The sequence below is a fragment of the Tiliqua scincoides genome, chromosome 5 (genome assembly GCF_035046505.1).
Source record: "Tiliqua scincoides isolate rTilSci1 chromosome 5, rTilSci1.hap2, whole genome shotgun sequence".
NCBI classification, from domain to species: domain Eukaryota; kingdom Metazoa; phylum Chordata; class Lepidosauria; order Squamata; family Scincidae; genus Tiliqua; species Tiliqua scincoides.
In genome coordinates this window covers 77,153,102-77,167,799 of record NC_089825.1, presented here as the reverse complement: position 1 = coordinate 77,167,799, position 14,698 = coordinate 77,153,102, and the positions used below count along the sequence as shown (strand labels likewise).

At 44.5% G+C, this 14,698-nt stretch overlaps 1 protein-coding gene across 1 annotated transcript in view; it reads left to right on the top strand.

Moving 5' to 3' along the window:
• Positions 1 to 14,698, top strand: part of VAT1 (vesicle amine transport 1) — a 32,431-nt gene that overhangs the window by 11,871 nt on the left and 5,862 nt on the right. Inside the window, exons 2-5 of the mRNA XM_066628109.1 lie at positions 5,852 to 6,059; positions 6,909 to 7,079; positions 9,389 to 9,478; positions 11,588 to 11,829. Of these exons, the coding sequence (XP_066484206.1) occupies positions 5,852 to 6,059; positions 6,909 to 7,079; positions 9,389 to 9,478; positions 11,588 to 11,829 (711 nt within the window). The remainder of the gene's footprint in view (positions 1 to 5,851; positions 6,060 to 6,908; positions 7,080 to 9,388; positions 9,479 to 11,587; positions 11,830 to 14,698) is intronic.

Below are 14,698 nucleotides of genomic sequence, written 5' to 3'. Positions count from 1 at the left end.
CAGTTCAGTAGTATGTCTCAGTTCAGTGGGGCTTATTCCAGGGGAAGCATGTATAGGATTGGAGCTTTAGACACACACAGACTGAGACCTCTGGCAAGTAATAGCTTGTGATCAATCTGTGTTTGCGAAATGTTTTGAGATATTTATTGACAGCTGTTGTAGCATGATGATGCGATCCTATTTACTCTGAAGTAAGTCCAACAGATTCAATTGAACTTGCTCCTTATCGTGTTCACAATTGCAGCCTTACTTGGTTAAATGATAGCATCTGGAGACTTGTATCTGGATAAATCCACCACTCATTTCATGTGTTTGGTTAGAAGGTGAGGGGGAGGAAAGAACTTGTCTGTCTTGCACTTGCATAACTGTCATGCTACCAGAACCTGGCTTTCCCAAGATCCAACTTGTCCATTCAATGTCCATTTACAATCTTCCACTTCTTGTGCTACTCAAACTTCAGTTTGTCTCTTTTGTTAATTTGAACAAGAAAGTGCTCATTATCTGGCCTTCTGCAACTGATACATCCACCAAGTGTTCATGGCCAAGGCATGACTGTATTGGAGAGAGGGGTTCACGCAAAAGGTGAAGGATGCTGGCCCACAGTGATGGTCTCTTCCTGATACTGGAGCCAGATAAACACAGGATTTCCCCTTTGCAGAGGAAATGGTTGTGTTTTCTTTCAGCACAGGAGATCTGTGGCAGGCAGAAATCTGGACGTGGCGCCAGAGAGTCATGCTGTTTCCACAGGCACCCACCCAACCAGTAACAGTGTGTGTATGTGTGAGCTTATTATAAGCAACAAATATTATATTGGTCCCTTTAATGCCAAAATATGATTATTAAGTTGCCCTACTAGCTCAAGTAGAGGCTCGGTTGGCTTGCAACATTTTTCTTGAACTTCCCCCCCAATTGGCAGCTGTATAATTCTTGTGCTTCTGTAACAGAGCCTGTATGTTGCAAAGGATTCTATGGCATACATTCACTTAACATGGGTATATTGGGCCTGTTTATCACACTGTGATTAGTTCTGTAGAACATGTCTATTACTCTCCTGTGGCTGCACAGTGCAGGATAGTTTTGGTACTTGCAAGTAAGAACTCTCTCTTCTTTTTAATTTTTTTTGTATATAAACACAGACACAAAAACACATACATACAAACATTGAGGTTGCAGGATACCATATGCCAATTAATTAAGAATTCGTTCTACCAATAATTTCTTATATCTCTTAATATAATAAAAAAAATTATAAAAAGGAAGAAAAAAATAAAAATACATATTCATCTCTAAAAACCCTGTTTCATATTCTCTATACTTCATCATTTTCATCATCATCAGTTATCTCTCCCCTTCTTTTCCCATCATTCTTTATGTTCCTTCTTTCAATAAAATCTTAAACTTAAAAATGTGAAAAAATAAAAAACCTCTTTTTAATACAGCTTGTTCTAATACAAATTACTACTACTTATCATTCTAATTCATCAAAATTAATTCATCAAAATTCATCTAAATCTAATTCATAAAAATGAACCTATAAAATACTAACATATATTTTCTCTTCTCCCAAATCAATATTAGACAGCTACCAAATCATATCAGTATTGGCAACCTTCAGTCTTGAAAGACTATGGTATCGCGCTCTGAAAGGTGGTTCTGGCACAGCGTCTAGTGTTGCTGAAAAGGCCAATCCGGGAGTGACAATCCCTTCCACACCGAGAGCAAGTGCAGTCTGTCCCTGGTCTGTCTGCCTGGCTATGGGCCTTCCTTCTTTGCCTCTTAGCCTCAGACTGTTGGCAAAGTGTCTCTTCAAACTGGGAAAGGCCATGCTGCACAGCCTGCCTCCAAGCGGACCGCTCAGAGGCCAGGGTTTCCCACTTGTTGAGGTCCATCCCTAAGGCCTTCAGATCCCTCTTGCAGATGTCCTTGTATCGCAGCTGTGGTCTACCTGTAGGGCGCTTTCCTTGCACGAGTTCTCCATAGAGGAGATCCTTTGGGATCCGGCCATCATCCATTCTCACGACATGACCAAGCCAACGCAGGCGTCTCTGTTTCAGCAGTGAATACATGTTAGGGATTCCAGCACGTTCCAGGACTGTGTTGTTTGGAACTTTGTCCTGCCAGGTGATGCCGAGAATGCGTCGGAGGCAGCGCATGTGGAAAGCGCTCAGTTTCCTCTCCTGTTGTGAGCGAAGAGTCCATGACTCGCTGCAGTACAGAAGTGTACTCAGGACGCAAGCTCTGTAGACCTGGATCTTGGTATGTTCCGTCAGCTCATATCTGACGGATATGAGCTCATAAATCATATCACTGAATATTATCACTGAATCATAAATCATATCACTGAATATTAAACAAACAAAAAACAATTACAAAAAATATTTTTTCTTCTCTCAAAAATATTACAAAAAATATTACAAAAAATATTTTTTTCTTCTCTCAAATATTCCTGATACATTCTCCCCATCTTTTGACCAATTTCTTGATCAATTCCTTCAAGATCTGTTTTTCGTGGTATCTCTTCTCCAATCCAATATGATAATTTTTGAATTCTTATCTTCCAATTTACCCCATAAGTTAGTGGCTCAAATTGTTGATCATTAATTTTCTCCGGTGTTACTTCCAGTTCACACAGCTTAGTTACTTGTTGGTTTAAAGTTTCCACACTAATTTGTATTTTTAGAATTTGAATTCTACAGTTTCTGCTGATTTCTGTTTTCTGCTCATCACAAGCAAATTCTCCAGCTGTCTGCGGATCAGGATCTGCCATTCCTCTTCTGGGGGTTCCATCAATTCTCCTTGCAATTTTCTTTTAGTCCACTAGATGTCAACTCTCTTTTACTATAAAGTTCCTCCTGCGTTTTGTTTTTTTTCCTATGGAATTTGAAGAATTTTTTTTGTCTCCATTAATAGACACAACAGAGACTATTCACCAGTTTGTATTTCATGAAATCCTGCCGCGGTGAAGGATCCAAAATAGTCCAAAGTCGAAAGTCTAATAAAAGGAAATTATATCCAGTGCAGGGTTACACATTTATAAATGTATATCAATGAAATCATGCTCCATATAATACCAAGTGCTCAATGATCTTCTCATTGATCTTCTCATTGAGCAGTAAAGTGGAGGAGTCCTCCCCCTCTTTCTTTATCTTCCAAAACCTTGAGTTACATCAGTCCTTTATAGCCGGAATTTGCATAACATAAACAGCACTTACTTAGTTCTTCCAAATCTCTTCTTTCGATCAGATGGTATCTCCACAGGGGTTCAGCAGCTTGTCTTTCCGCATTGACTCCCCTGCTGCCTTACCTGCAAAGTCCTGAAAAGAAAGCTCTAGAGCCGAGCTCTAAACTTTCCAGATACTTTGAAGCCACTCTGATAACAGTGCCTCTACTAGCACTTGTCTCTTACCCGGTCTCTAGACCTGCAGTTTTAGGTGAAAAACAGGTAATCTTCAAGAGCTGATCCTGAAGACCATTCTGTTTCATTCGCTACTTAGCCCCTCCCCAAGAACTCTCTCTTCTAATTCAGGAAAGCTCATCTGTCCTTTCACTGAAGAATTTTCCCATGGACACTAGTGTTTTCCAAGTAATCCAGCTGAGCATTCAGTCTTATGGTAGTAACCAGTCCATGGACTGATGCAGTCCCCTCAAGCAGTAGTTTTGAGTAGGCTCCTACTCCTGCTTGCCCATTTGCATTCTCTGTTCATCTTCCATGTCCACACCCATGCCTGGAAAATGAAGAATGGGGGATGGAATGGGAGAGAGAATGTGAGGTGGTCTAGCCCATCACTCTCCCCTCTCTCTCCTTTTCTAAACCTCTCTCTGCTTTTCTAAGTAGGAAAAGCAGAAGCAAGTGTCAAGTAAAGCAAGTAAAGGGGGGTAGGATTTGGGGTGCTGCCTTGGGCATCTGGAGGTTTGGGGGGGTGGGTGGGCCTGAACTTGATAACCTGTAATGTGATGTGGAACACCAGCGTCATTCTAGTGCAGGGGTGTCCAAACTTTTTGGCAGGAGGGCCGCATCATCTCTGACACTTCGTCAGGGCCGGGGGAAAAAGAATTAATTTACATTTCAAATTTGATTAAATTTACATAAATGAATATATTAGAGATGGAACTTATATGAATGAATGAAGGTCTTGCAATAGCTCAAGGCCTATAAAAGGCCTTGCACGAAGCAAGGCCAGCCTTTCCTTTGCTGCCGCTGCTGCTTCACAGATGTGAAACAGCAAGCAGTGGAGGGAGCCCTCAGCTTACGCAAGAGGTCAAACAGTTGGCTGTCACGCTGAAAGCAGTTGCATCAGGCCAGCACGGGCTCCAGCAAGTCTCCGGAGGCGCAGAGGCTCATTGGTCACTGGGGACTCCCCACAGGCTGGATTGGAGTCCCCAAGGGCTGCAAATGGCCCCCAGGCCAGGGTTTGGGCTTTCTAGTGGCTGGAGATGGACTGCCTTTTGAACATGGCAACTATATATTTTTGAGAGTCAAGTTTATCGGCGCCTAGTCAGTCCTATTTTTGACATAGTTCAAAGCTCCTGCTTAGCTTTGCGCTTTTCCAAGGGGAGCATACACGAGGGCCACAGCAGAATTATAGGTGGCAGTCATGGCAAGATGCACATTCTGAAATGAGTAGGTCAGTGAAACACATGCCTTAGTCGCAGCTAAAGATTGGACTATTGCAGTGTGCTTTACTTAGGACTACCCCCGAAAAAGAGTCTAGAAACTTCAGTTAATACTCAGTGCTGCTGCATGGATTTTAGCGAGAGCTTGAGCATGGCAGCATGTAACAACCATTTTGTGTTAGCTAATGGTGGGTTTCTGGACTTAATCCAGGGTGCTTATAATCTTTAAAACCCTTAATGGCCTGGGACCAGAATATTTCAAGGTCCATGTTTCTTCTTATGGATCTGACTGTCTGCTTTGCTGCACCTTACCCTGCCCAATTTAAAAAAACAATGTTTTGGTATATATTGGTTGTTTCGTTCAAGGTGTGAGTCACCATAGAGGCTGAAAGGCAGGATAGAATGAATGAATGACCACATCCTCCTGCCCCTGTTCTGGCTAGGCACGCCTCCCTTATCTGAATGTCAGCATTTGCCTACAGTGGGAAGCACTGAACACCGAATGCTCATCAAGGAAGTCGAACTTGATAGCCTGTTGGCTGCCATGCAACCCCAGCGTTGTCATCCCTGCCTCCGGACCTGAGCTTGTCACATGAACATTTTGTTTTTCAAGGCTGCCAAGAGCGACTGGTGGGAATGGATTGAAACCTTTCTGGACTGTGTGTTCTCATTTGTGACCTTGTCCGTGGGGTTCCTCAGAGGATAAAGGGGCTACAGTTTCCCCCTCTCTTCTTTCAGATGCCCTCTTTTAAAAAGTGTTTGCAAACTGTCATTTCCAAACTCCTCGTCTCTTAATGTTCCTTTGTCAAGGCTAAATGTACCATATTCCTTTTGCCTGGCTCTTCTGTGAATCCTTCAAAAATCAGACTAGAGCAGAGCCCTGGCTGGTCTGCCCCAGTTCGGATTAACTGATGTGAACTTTATACTAGTTTTAACTTTCAGGGAGAACTGACACAATGGAGACAGTATAAAGAACTGTTCTTTGCGGTTGCATTCTTGTTTGTAAGGGCACCCCAGTTGCTGATCCACAACCTGCAAATTATTCTTTATGTTTGGAAATATTAATGAAAGAATACCTCATTGAAGTGACAGAAGTGCTGCTTTTACTAAAATTGCCTGAATCCATGAAACTGCACCGTAAGAGAATCCCTTGTCTGGAAAAGATGGGGTGCAGGGACTAGGTTGTGATGCTTGTATCCATCAGAGCTGACTTTCATTTTCTCTCCTCTTTTGCCAGGTAGGTGATAAGGTGATGCTGTTGGCCAGGTCAGGGCTCTGGCAGGAAATTGTGACAGTTCCGGCCAGCCAGACATTTCCTATGCCAGAAGGGATGAGTTTTGAAGAAGCAGCTGCCTTCCTGGTCAATTATATCACTGCCTACATGGTCCTCTTTGACTTTGGCAACTTGCGACCTAACCAGAGCATCCTTGTCCACATGGCAGCAGGTAATAAATTCTTCCTCTTGTGCTGGAGAGTCATAGATCAGCTCTCCAAAATAAGAGAACCACTCCCAGAGTGGTTCTTGATTCCTCTTCCTGTGCTTGAAATTTTAATCTGTATCAATCATGTTCAATTGTTCTGGGTCAAACTCCGCAAATTGCAAAGGCTCTCTAAGAACTTACTGCTCTCCATTAAAAAAAACAACAAAAATCCAACAAATTTCAAGTGTCTGGGAGAGGGGAGAGAATATAGGCAACCATGTTGAATGCCCATCAAATTAAAAGTGTCTGTCACAGTATTCTTTAGCTGTCTCTTGGCACCTGAGGCAGTCTGCCAAATGTTTGTTTCCCCCTGCCCAGACTTATCTAATGATACACCAACCTCTCCTTCTGACCCCTGGATTGGAAAGGGAACTGAGCAAAAGAGGAAACATGAAGGAGAAGAGAGGTGGGTTAGAGCTTTAGACACTCTAGCTCACAACTCCTCTCTTCCACATTTCCTCTTTTACTTGGTCCCCCTCTTCTTCTACTCTGAGGCAGAAGGAGCAGTGGAGGTGGGTGGGCACTATTGCCAAACAGTTGCCTGAGGCAGTTGCCTGAGTCAACCTCATGGATAAGCTAGCCCTGGCCTGCCTTATATCTGTAACCTAAGGGGCCAAAGTCAGCACCTGTTGTCTATTAAAGTTGATGGTCAACTTTCTCTAGAGTCTCAATGAATTTCCCTCGCCTTCCAAGTGAAGCAGGATGGGATTGTATCAAAGTTATGCATGTTGCTTTCTGTTGCCAGTGGCTCTTGGGCTACTCCCAAAAGCTTTATATTTTCCTGCTTACTTGAGCCTCTTCCCTCCCCCCCAGGTGGAGTGGGAACAGCAGCAGTCCAGCTCTGCAAAACTGTGGAGAATGTCACTATTTTTGGCACAGCCTCTGCCTCAAAGCATGATGCCCTCAAAGAGAATGGGGTCACCCACCCTATTGACTACCGGGCAACTGACTATGTGGCTGAGGTCCGGAAAATCTCACCAAAAGGTCAGTAATAGGGACTGGAAAGAGGGAGTTGTGGGGGGGGGGGGTTTGAGGTGACAGGGTGATTCAAGACTTTCTTCCTTCTCTGGGTTTCTTTTTGTGACATGGGATGATAGTTTACAGTTGAGATGAATGGGGTGGGAATTTTAAAGCAACTTTTTCCTACTCTGAATTTATCTGCAAACATCTCAAGTATCATAGTCATCCAATTAAGTGTAGTTCATTAAACATATTTCATTAATCATTAATCACATAAGCAGCAAAAACTGAATACTTTTGCATATGAATGTAGTAATTCTGAAGAGAGAAGCATTTTTTTCTTATGTTTAAAGATGTGCATGCACACCTGATATAGCAGAGGCTTTCTTAGAAGAGGCATCCCTGCCTGCAAGAGGGGGAGAAGGCATGTTTTTTCTATAATAAGACCTCCTACTCAGTGTGTGTGAGTACTTTAACTGCAGTTTTCAGTGTTGGGGAGGGGAACAGCAGCTGCCCAGTTAATCAGGAGCACCTTTTAAATCCATCAAACTACCTGGCCTAACTGTAGGATCTTAAGAACATAAGAAGATAAGAACAGCCCCACTGGATCAGGCCATAGGCCAATCTAGTCCAGCTTCCTGTATCTCACATCGGCCCACCAAATGCCCCAGGGAGCACACCAGATAACAAGGGACCTCATCCTGGTGCCCTCCCTTGCATCTGGCATTCTGACATAACCCATTTCTAAAATCAGGATGTTGCGCATACACATCATGGCTTGTACCCCCTAATGGATTTTTCCTCCAGAAACTTGTCCAATCCCCCTTTAAAGGTGCCCAGGCCAGATGCCAGCACCACATCCTGTGGCAAGGAGTTCCACAGACCAACCACACACTGAGTAAAGAAATATTTTCTTTTGTCTGTCCTAACTCTTCCAACACTCAATTTTAGTGGATGTCCCCTGTTTCTGGTGTTATGTGAGAGTGTCAAGAGCATCTCTCTATCCACTCTGTCCATCCCCTGCATAATTTTGTATGTCTCAATCATGTCCCCCCTCAGGCACCTCTTTTCTAGGCTGAAGAGGCCCAAACGCTGTAGCCTTTCTTCATAAGGAAGGTGCCCCAGCCCAGTAACCATCTTAGTCGCTCTCTTTTGCACCTTTTCCATTTCTACTATGTCTTTTTTGAGATGCGGCGACCAGAACTGGACACAATACTCCAGGTGTGACCTTACCATCGATTTGTACAACGGCATTATAATATTAGCCGTTTTGTTCTCAATACCTTTTCAAATGATCCCAAGCATAGAATTGGCCTTCGTTACTGCCGCCGCACATTGAGTCGACACTTTCATCGACCTGTCCACCACCACGCCAAGATGAAAATTGCCCATTGACACCCACTCTCTGTTTCCTGGTCTTCAACCAGTTCTCAATCCATGAGAGGACCTGCCCTCTAATTCCCTGACTGCTGAGTTTTTTCAGTAGCCTTTGGTGAGGGACTGTGTCGAACACCTTCTGAAAGTCCAGATATATAATGTCTACGGGTTCTCCCGCATCCACATGCCTGTTGACCTTTTCAAAGAATTCTAAAAGGTTTGTGAGGCAAGACTTACCCTTACAGAAGCCATGCTGATTCTCCCTCAGCAAGTCCTGTTCGTCTATGTGTTTTGAGATTCTAGCCCCAAGGAGTTCTAGCATGTCCAAAAACAGACCCTAATGGGTACAGAGGCTTTCTAGCAAGACTGGGTGTAGGCTGCTGAATTTGGTGCGCACGAACATGCACAGTTGTATTATAAAGTGTGTGTTTGTCAAGGTAATGTTGTTGAAAATACAAACACCTGGCCAAAATCGGTCTGGTTTGTATAGTACTTTTGATCCAGAACTGGTCCCACTTGATAAGACAGCATGCACATTCTCTGGTCCCTCCAGAACAGTTTCTGTAATCTGCCCCAGAAGAGCACAGTTCAGCTGAGTAGCATTTGGATGGTGTATCTAGAGAGGTGCTTTGTCCAAACAACCTCCTTGCATAATTAAGGAAAAAGCCCTGTGAGTGGGGAGGGTGAGATCAGGTGTGTATGTCTTCAGTTGCATGGGACTTGTCAGACAGGAAAGTAATTCACACTGGCCGACAAATATTTAAGATGTGGGTTTTTAGTAATTTTAGTAAGAGTGATAATTTTATAATAGGAACACCAGAACACGGATTATAATGGGGGCGGGGAAGTAGATGCGGTATACACCATCTTTTTTTTAATCTACCAATGATTCCCGATCACTCTTTTTCCCCAATAGCAACTTTCTCTCATCTCTCTCCTCCCCAACTGCCTTCTAGGTGTAGATGTTGTCTTGGATCCCTTGGGCGGTTCAGATACTACGAAAGGCTTTAACCTCCTGAAGCCAATGGGCAAACTGGTCAGCTATGGTAAGTGGAAATATTTTAGGTTAATTGAAATTGAGGATTGACCAAAGTCCTGCTCCAGTTGCAAACCTAGAACCAGGGGCAGGGAAAAATGTCTTTGTGCATGTGCTGTGTGAGGTAATGTTAAACCCTAGAGTTAGTGTACAGTGGTCAAGGCTTTGCTTCTGGAATCTGAGCAATAACAATGCATAAGATGCCAGAAACTTTTGCTAAGACCAAAGGTCCATCTTCTTATCTCTGACAGAGACTGACTAGATGTCTCTAAGAAGTTTACAGGATTGTGAATTCCTGCCATTGTTCTGTTCACTTGTGCAGTGTCTTGAACTGAATAACCACAACCAGCTCCCTCCACATCTAGGGTTGGAGTGGGTCTGGTGAAGAAGGATGGACCCAGATTAGAAAGCACAACTTTTGTGTGGGTTTCAACCAATTTTAGAAATCTGTATTTGGATTTATACAGCAAGGCTTATTATGCATTCAGAGCCCACGGTCAGCACCTGGTGTTTAGTGCCCTGATTTGGTCAAAGGACAATAATTGGGTTATTGTGTAAAAAAAAAAAAAACCTTGCACACAGAATTAAGGGGAATATTTTATAGGCAAAAAGTATTCTTCCCAGTAGGCCTGAGTACCACTGCTTGTCTCGCTTTATTTTAGGGTTTAACTTTCTGGCATTTATGTTGCAGTATAAATACACTTCTGAGAAACTTGATGGAGTCCTGATCACTCTCCCTTGTGTGGTTTGGAGAGGGTAAATCTGCACTCCTTTGAGATACACTGAACAAGTTCCCCCTTGAGTCAGCTAAACACCCTGCTGTTGCAACAAATGTTTTGTGAGATGAGTGGGAGGCAGACTCCAAAGTTGTTGAACGCTTCTCTTCTCTCCCCCCCCCCCCCCGGCAGTGAACTTGCAATAATTTTATGCCTGCAGGCAGAGCTCTTACACAGCCACACTGGAAGGGGAGGTGGGAATCTTGCAAGCCTGGTAGTTGGTGGCAGTGGAGCCAAAAGGTTAAACTTGGTGACCCTGGCACAGTGCCCCACATGGTTACTCTCCTCTCTGCTTTTAGAATCCGGAAGTTGTAAGAAGGCTCTGGAGCCTTAGCACTCCCACCTCTTCTTCCTTCCACTCCCAGCAACGTGGGATCACTTGCCACTTTTAGTCCATTGAAGTTGCACAGTAGAAAAGTGTCCGTAAACGAGTGCAGTCCGTTCTCATTATCTACTGGGGTTAGGTTCCTGGAAAAACCAGCGGATACCAAATCATTGAGCTTAGGGTAGCTAACCTGGTCAGGAATGCTAGCAGCAGATAGGTTCAGAATCGCTATGGATGTCATGGATAGTCAAGAACAGGCAGCAGATGATATGAGGTAAGTTACACGCTTGTTCCTGCGGATAAGTGAATCCACAGGAACAGAGTGTGTGGATAGTGAGGACTGATTGTAATTTGTGATATAAGCAGGTGAGCAAAGCTATAGGGAAAGATGATACTCATGCATGCTCTTGGCCAAGTGATTGACATAGAATTGCTCTCGGCTGTCTTGGTGGAATGAAAATTCCAGACCCAAATGTGGCAATTTTGGTCAGATGCTTCATGCCCTGATCTCTAAAATTCTGGGCCATTAGCCACTTGGCAGCACCACAATATATTTTTTCCAGGAAATGGGGCAATGATGAAAGGGGAAAGTATTTTGGAGCCGGGGGGGGGGGGCAGGCAGGAAGAGCTTGTGGTTTCTTCCCCCTTTCCCCCCCATGACCTAGTAGAAGATGGGGGGGGGGGAGAATGTGAAATAAACTTTGAAATATTTTCTCTCCTGATAATGTCCCAAAACAGAACCTGTCTTAGATATACCTGAGCACATCTCATGAGTAGTTGCAGCCACCTCAGTTACTGCTGAGTAGTTGCAGTCAACATCCATGAAGGGCAGGGTTTCCAGGTCAGAAGTGTGATTTTTGGGGCAGGCATCACCCCCATTTCATTCCTGCAGCATCTTTAGAAATTAATCCTACCTGTACAGGGCAAGTGAGAGGATGTTGGGGGATGGCTTCTCCTCTGGTGACTGTAAAATACCTGCTACATGGATGCTAAAACTGTATGCATTTCAATTTATCAGGCGTAGCCAACTTGTTAACGGGGCAGAGGAAGAACCTCATGGCCATGGCAAAGACCTGGTGGAACCAGTTCAGCATCAATGTCTTACAGCTGCTTCATCTCAACAAGGCTGTTTGTGGCTACCACCTGGGCTACCTAGATGGAGAAGAGGAGCTACTGCGTGATGTGGTGACCAAGCTCACTGCCCTCTACAATCAAGGAAAAATCAAGCCAAAGGTGGACTCTGTGTGGTCCTTTGAGCAGGTGAGTGTGTCTTGGCAGCATGACTTGCTCTTCCTGAGAGCACATGCTACACTACAAACTCAACTGACTCTTAAATGTGGCATGTGCCTCGGCATCTTAGAAACCAAGCACTGTGCACACAGCTACTTAAGAGTGATTTCAAGGCATCCTTAACCCACTTCTGCCTGGCCCACAGGTGTACACATTTGGTTCTTGTTTCATATATGCAACTTGGGCAGAAATGGCTTAAGCATCCACTGACATGCTCCTGCAGGAATGACTGATGGATGTGAATCTGAATTGTGTCCATGCTGCCATGTCATGTGCACTTCTCACTCTTTAAATGTTACTATATAGATGGCAGCCTTGTGTAAGTTCCCAGGCGTACTTCCAAGAGGCCAAGCAATAAGTGTTAGGAGCAGTGGCATCACTTGGGGGGGGGGTGCAGGCTGCACCAGGTGACATGCAAAGTGGGGGTGATGCACAAAGGGGGATGACACCACTAGTGACCAAAATTGCGGTTTCTAGGAATAATACCATCACTGTATACCATTCAATGTGTAATTTACAGCAGAATGTAATGAGAAAAAAAGGAGTGTAATATCTCAATTCTATCCAAAGTTATGGCCCCAAAAACCAGAAAGCAAAACTGCAGCTGTCTTGGGTAACCAAAAAGTACATTTCCTTAATTCAGAACAGACCAATGAGACTGATTGTTTGAAGAGTCAAAGAGATGTTGTTATGACACTAACTAATAAGGTGTTAGCAAGTTGACATCCTAAGGGGGTGACACTACTAGTAACTAAAACTGCTAAAAGCACGGTTTGTAGGAATAACACCATCATGTTGTATATCAATGTGGAATTTCATGCAGAATGAAGCGAAACTGCATTGAAATATCTGCGTTCTATCAAAAGGTATAGCCAAAAAACCAGTGGGGGTGGGGTGATGGTACATCACCACTCCCACCACCTGGGCTGTTGAGTGGTTGCTCTGTCTGCTGCATGGGAGGAAGTCCATCATGGGTGACTTCCACACTGGGTGACACAAACCCTAGTGATGCCACTGGGTTGGAGGTGTATGTGGAAAGTGAGGTGGGAGGTGCCTTGTAAGAGGTCAACTCTATATTTTGATAATTTGATGGACAAAGAAGATGAATGAGTAAACTTGGCAGGCCGTTGATCACCCTTGCACATGTGCCTGCCTTTTGAGACAAGGGGAGAAAAACGACCCAGCAGAATTGCATTGTGTTTCTGCAGATGGAAGGCAGGCCCAAGATTGCCTGAGAGGGCACACTCAATACTGCTGCTACCACTTGGTATACTAAATTCACCCCTTTATTTGGTGGTGTGCCAAGTTTTGCCTCTGCCTTCCCTCATCCTGGATTCAAAAACTGGGGGAGGGGATGGAATAGAAGAGGAAGTGTGGAGGGGGGAGGCTACAGCATTGGGTGCATGTTCTTCATGCTACTCCTTCACCCCATTTCCCCTCCTTTTTGAATCCAGGGATTAGGAGCAGCCACAATGGAGGTGGATGTCTGCCTGAGATGACCACCTCAGTCTGCTGCATGCACAGGATGGCCCTTGACAAGTGGTGTGAGGAAGTGCATTTGGCCTATTCTCAGAAGTTGCTGTTCATGTCTTCATCTATACCAGGGCTGAGCCTTGGCAGTGAAAAAGGCTATTGGGCTGGTGCACATCCTCAATTCTGCCTTTATGGCATCCTGTGTTGCCATAGAATTGGGCACAACGTTGACAACAAGTTTGAGGACTAAGCCTATGAGCAAAATTGTGGGCCAGCTGCTGTGCTGTGGTAGTTGCATAGAGGTTCATCTTGGTGCTCTGTTGCCATATTCCATTGGGCTATTTGTAATCTGTGCCATAGAATCTGAGGTACTGTGATGATGCAGGTGGCTAAAGTATAGAGGGAAGGATTCTCAAGAGGTGAGTACTTCTTGTGGCTCTCATGTGCCCACTTGGATACATGCTGTGACATGTCCAGCCTCTATTAATGAAGCAGAAAACCTGCATGATGGAAAGCACTCCTTCACCTTGGCTTTGCTGTGAATGCCATGTTCCATCTTGCCGCAGTGTTCTAGACATGATCCTTGAGAGAGTTCCAGAAGTTGTTGGCTGTAGTTTGGCTGTAGGTCAAGGGATGGTCAAAAGGAAGTAGTTTTTCTGACAGTGAATTAACAACCTATTGAATGAATTGCCAGTAGATGTTGCAATGGTCCCTGGCACAGAGTGTTAATAGATTGGACAATGAATAGCTGTCCATGATAGCTAAGAATGGGGAAGAGCCATATTCAGTGGCAGAATACATCTAACTGTCAGATGCTGGGAACAAACAATTGATGGCTAATTGTCATTGCCATTGCTAATTGCCATTGTACAATTTTTACAGGGAACATATAAAACTGTATGGTGGCTATGGTGGTAGCTCTGGTGTGCTCAGTGATCACCAAACTCTGGAGCACCCTGACAGGAGCAGGGTGGGGTTCCATGCAGCTTAGGCAGAACCAGCCGGCTGGTATTGGAAGATGGTGGCCTGATCCCAGCAAGGCCAAAGGCCCACTATTATGCCACCTCTTTGCCTTGCATTGTACAGATGTTTAAAACTCAGACAGGTTCCTATCCTGAAGGCTCACAATCTGAAAAGATGTGGATAATGGAAAGAGGGAATACATGGAAGGACTGGGGAAGAATATGGGACAGTTTAATCTTGATGCCTGTCACCCAAGTAAACCAATAGGACAGGGCTTTTCAAACTGGGGCATTGCAACGCCCCAGCCTGTGGGCCCTGGCCCCTGCCCCCTTAAGGGGCGGGGGCAGCCTGGAGGCAGGGAGGAGGCAGCAGTGCAATCCCCAGGATCGTGCCGCTCAGGGGG